Here is a 2,875-nt window from a genome sequence, read left to right as displayed (position 1 = left end):
TTTAAATACCTCAAAAATCAGTAAACACATGAGTAGCATCATACATCGGTAATATAGTTCTGTTGCCTTGACTTGAGCACAATAACTCATTATGATGACTACCACCGTTTTCGCAAAAAATTACATTATAGATTGCATAAGTATTGCTTTTGCATGTATTTTTTTTATCGTGGGTATTATGATTTATGTGTTCATCACAACTGTCAGTGCGATGGATGGACTCAAAGGAAGGGCAATAACTCCTACTGACAGGATTCTCATTGGCTTGGGCATAACCAGAATAATTCTCCAGTCTGGGTCTTTCTTCTATGCAGTTCTTTCAACTTTCTTCCAAGACTGCCTGGACCTGGTCCCGGTGCGGTACACCATCGATGTGGTGGTAGTTTTTAGTGAACAGCTAAGTTTTTGGTTGTCAACCCTCCTCTCCGTTATCTTCTGCATGAAGATCTCCAACTTCTACATGGGCTTCTCACATCTTAAAAGGTTTATGTTACAAAAGGTTAACCATTCAATTTTTGTCTCTGTGCTGTTGTCCGGCTGCTATGCTTCACTTCAATTTTGGAAAAACCATTTTATCATTTCAACGTTCAATGCAACAGCAGGTGAAACTGATGCTTATAAAGTGAATATAATTTTCTTATTAATATACGTGTTTGGAAATGCAGTGCCATTTCTTATATTCTCCTTGGCGTCAACGTTTCTTGCCGTTTCTTTGTGTCATCACATTCGCAGCGTAAAAGCCAACAACAACACTGCAGTCCATTTGGGTGCTTATTATATGGCTTTAAAATTCATAGCCGTGTCCTTTGCTTATTATATGATCCATGCCACTGCAGCTCAAGCCACTATATATTATTATTACTTTCATGATCTGGGCAGTGCACTTATTTATACAGTTCTGGATTCCATTCCAATTCTGCAGTCTGTCTATTTGATCTTTGCGATGGCCAAGCTGAGAAAGAGTCTTGCCAAATTTCTCCAGCTGGCTATCAAGTATTTGACCCCGATCGCTTCCGGCACCCTCTGATCCCCCCGATCGCTGCCCTTATACATAGCTCCCCCCGGAACCCGCGATGGCGCAGCCTCTCCAATAGCCTCCAGGCCTCGCTATGGGGAGGATCGGGACTGCGCATGACGTCATGACGTCAATGAAGTCAGACGTTGTGTTCGATCGTTGCCATAGCAATGACAGAAGCTGTTCGGGGAAGTGTGTAGACCACTGTTAAGTTCAGATAAATTTGTCTCCACCCATCACCACACCCATTTTTTTGGGCTAGAGTGCCCAAAAACGCCCCGGATCACTAAGGATCCTAGCATCGCCCCTGTTAGGAACTGTAATAATGTAGCACACATTCTATATTTGTGTATGACTGGACCACAAGCAATTATCTTGGGCCCTAGAGGACATGGGGCACCTGTGCAGCTGCATGGCCTGCACGGGCCTATGTCCACCGCCTTCGAAGCTCAATACACAGTCAGAAAGTGAAGTTTTATTGCTGTCTCTGTGCCAGAACATTTCTTTTATCTTCCTGTCCCCAAGACTATTATCACTGGGAGAGAAAGTAATATACTATTGCCATTGATATGGGGAGCAGAGTAAATTTTAAATCTCCTAATAAAGTACTTGATTCAGAAATATCCGAGTAGATTGTGAATTTCCCTTCATTTCTGGGAGATTTCTTCTTACATTTTGCAAAGTGTTTGCAGCAGAAATTAAAGTAAATTACTGCACAACAAGGATCCCACAAGGATGAAGAAAGAGGGACAAGCCAATACCTACTGGGGCAGTGAGCTGGTGCCCATCTAAGAGACACTCACTGCTTCTATACTCAAGTACCATCGTATTTGTGACTTTTGCCTTACATGAACTCCCTGGCCTCAGCCCTCCCTCCATTGAAATTTGACCAAACCACAGGACCAATAAGGAGGCCGAGTGGCAAAATTGACCTATGTATGGATCAGCATAATTTGGAGGAATTGAAGAGGAACTTTAGATACTGCGTTCGACCCCACACTGACAGTGAGGTGCAAGACTTAAAAGGACACTGTAGGGGGGTCGGGGGAAAATGAGTTGAACTTACCCGGGGCTTCTAATGGTCCCCCGCAGACATCCTGTGCCCGCGCAGCCACCCACCGATACTCCGGCCCCGGCTCTGGTTCACTTCTGGAATTTCAGACTTTAAAGTCTGAAAACCAGTGCGCCTGCGTTGCCATGTCCTCGATCCTGCTGATGTCACCAGGAGCATATTGCGCAGGCCCAGTATGGTCTGTGTCTGCGCCGTACGCTCCTGGTGACATCAGTGGGATTGAGGACATGGCAATGCAGGCGCAGTGGTTTTCAGACTTTAAAGTCTGAAATTCCACAAGTGAACCGGAGGCGGGGCCGGAGCATCGGTGAGTGGCTGTGCGGGCACAGGATGTCTGGGGGGGACCATTAGAAGCCCTGGGTAAGTTCAACTCATTTTCCCCCGACCCCCCTACAGTGTCCCTTTAAAGAGGAACTCCAGTGAAAATCATGTAATCATTTTTTTTTGTCATTTTTACAAAATTATGTATAAAAATTATTTAGTCAGTATTTGTCCATTGTAAAATGTTTTCCTCTCCCTGATTTACATTCTGACATTTATTACATGGGGACATTTTTACTGCTGGCAGGTGATGTCAGTGGAAGGAGATGCTGCTTGTTTTTTTGGCAGTTGGAACAGTGCTGGGCCGAAATTACGCATGAGCGTAATTACGCATCGTAATTCAATGCAAATTTACGCGTAAGCGCTACGCGTAATTTACGGTCTTGCGCGTAATTATTTACGCGTAAGTAGAAAAGGGGTATCGTAATTACGCTGTCTATCGTAATTGCTAGGTATGCGTAATTTTA

At 44.3% G+C, this 2,875-nt stretch overlaps 1 protein-coding gene across 1 annotated transcript; it reads left to right on the top strand.

Annotated features, from left to right (window-relative positions):
* Nucleotides 1-211: 211 nt before the first annotated feature.
* On the top strand, nucleotides 212-1,027 carry LOC137504657 (taste receptor type 2 member 38-like). Its single transcript, XM_068233241.1, has one exon. The coding sequence runs from the start codon at nucleotides 212-214 to the stop codon at nucleotides 1,025-1,027; it is 816 nt and encodes a 271-aa protein (XP_068089342.1).
* Nucleotides 1,028-2,875: the final 1,848 nt, after the last annotated feature.

This window comes from Hyperolius riggenbachi, chromosome 4 (assembly GCF_040937935.1).
Source record: "Hyperolius riggenbachi isolate aHypRig1 chromosome 4, aHypRig1.pri, whole genome shotgun sequence".
Taxonomy (NCBI): domain Eukaryota; kingdom Metazoa; phylum Chordata; class Amphibia; order Anura; family Hyperoliidae; genus Hyperolius; species Hyperolius riggenbachi.
The sequence above is the reverse complement of the archived record's forward strand: the minus strand, read 5'-3'. Positions and strand labels throughout refer to the sequence as shown.

What these genes read in the sequence shown, in the direction of transcription:
- LOC137504657 (XM_068233241.1), top strand. Translation starts at nt 212, where the DNA reads ATGGATGGACTCAAAGGAAGGGCAATAACTCCTACTGACAGGATTCTC.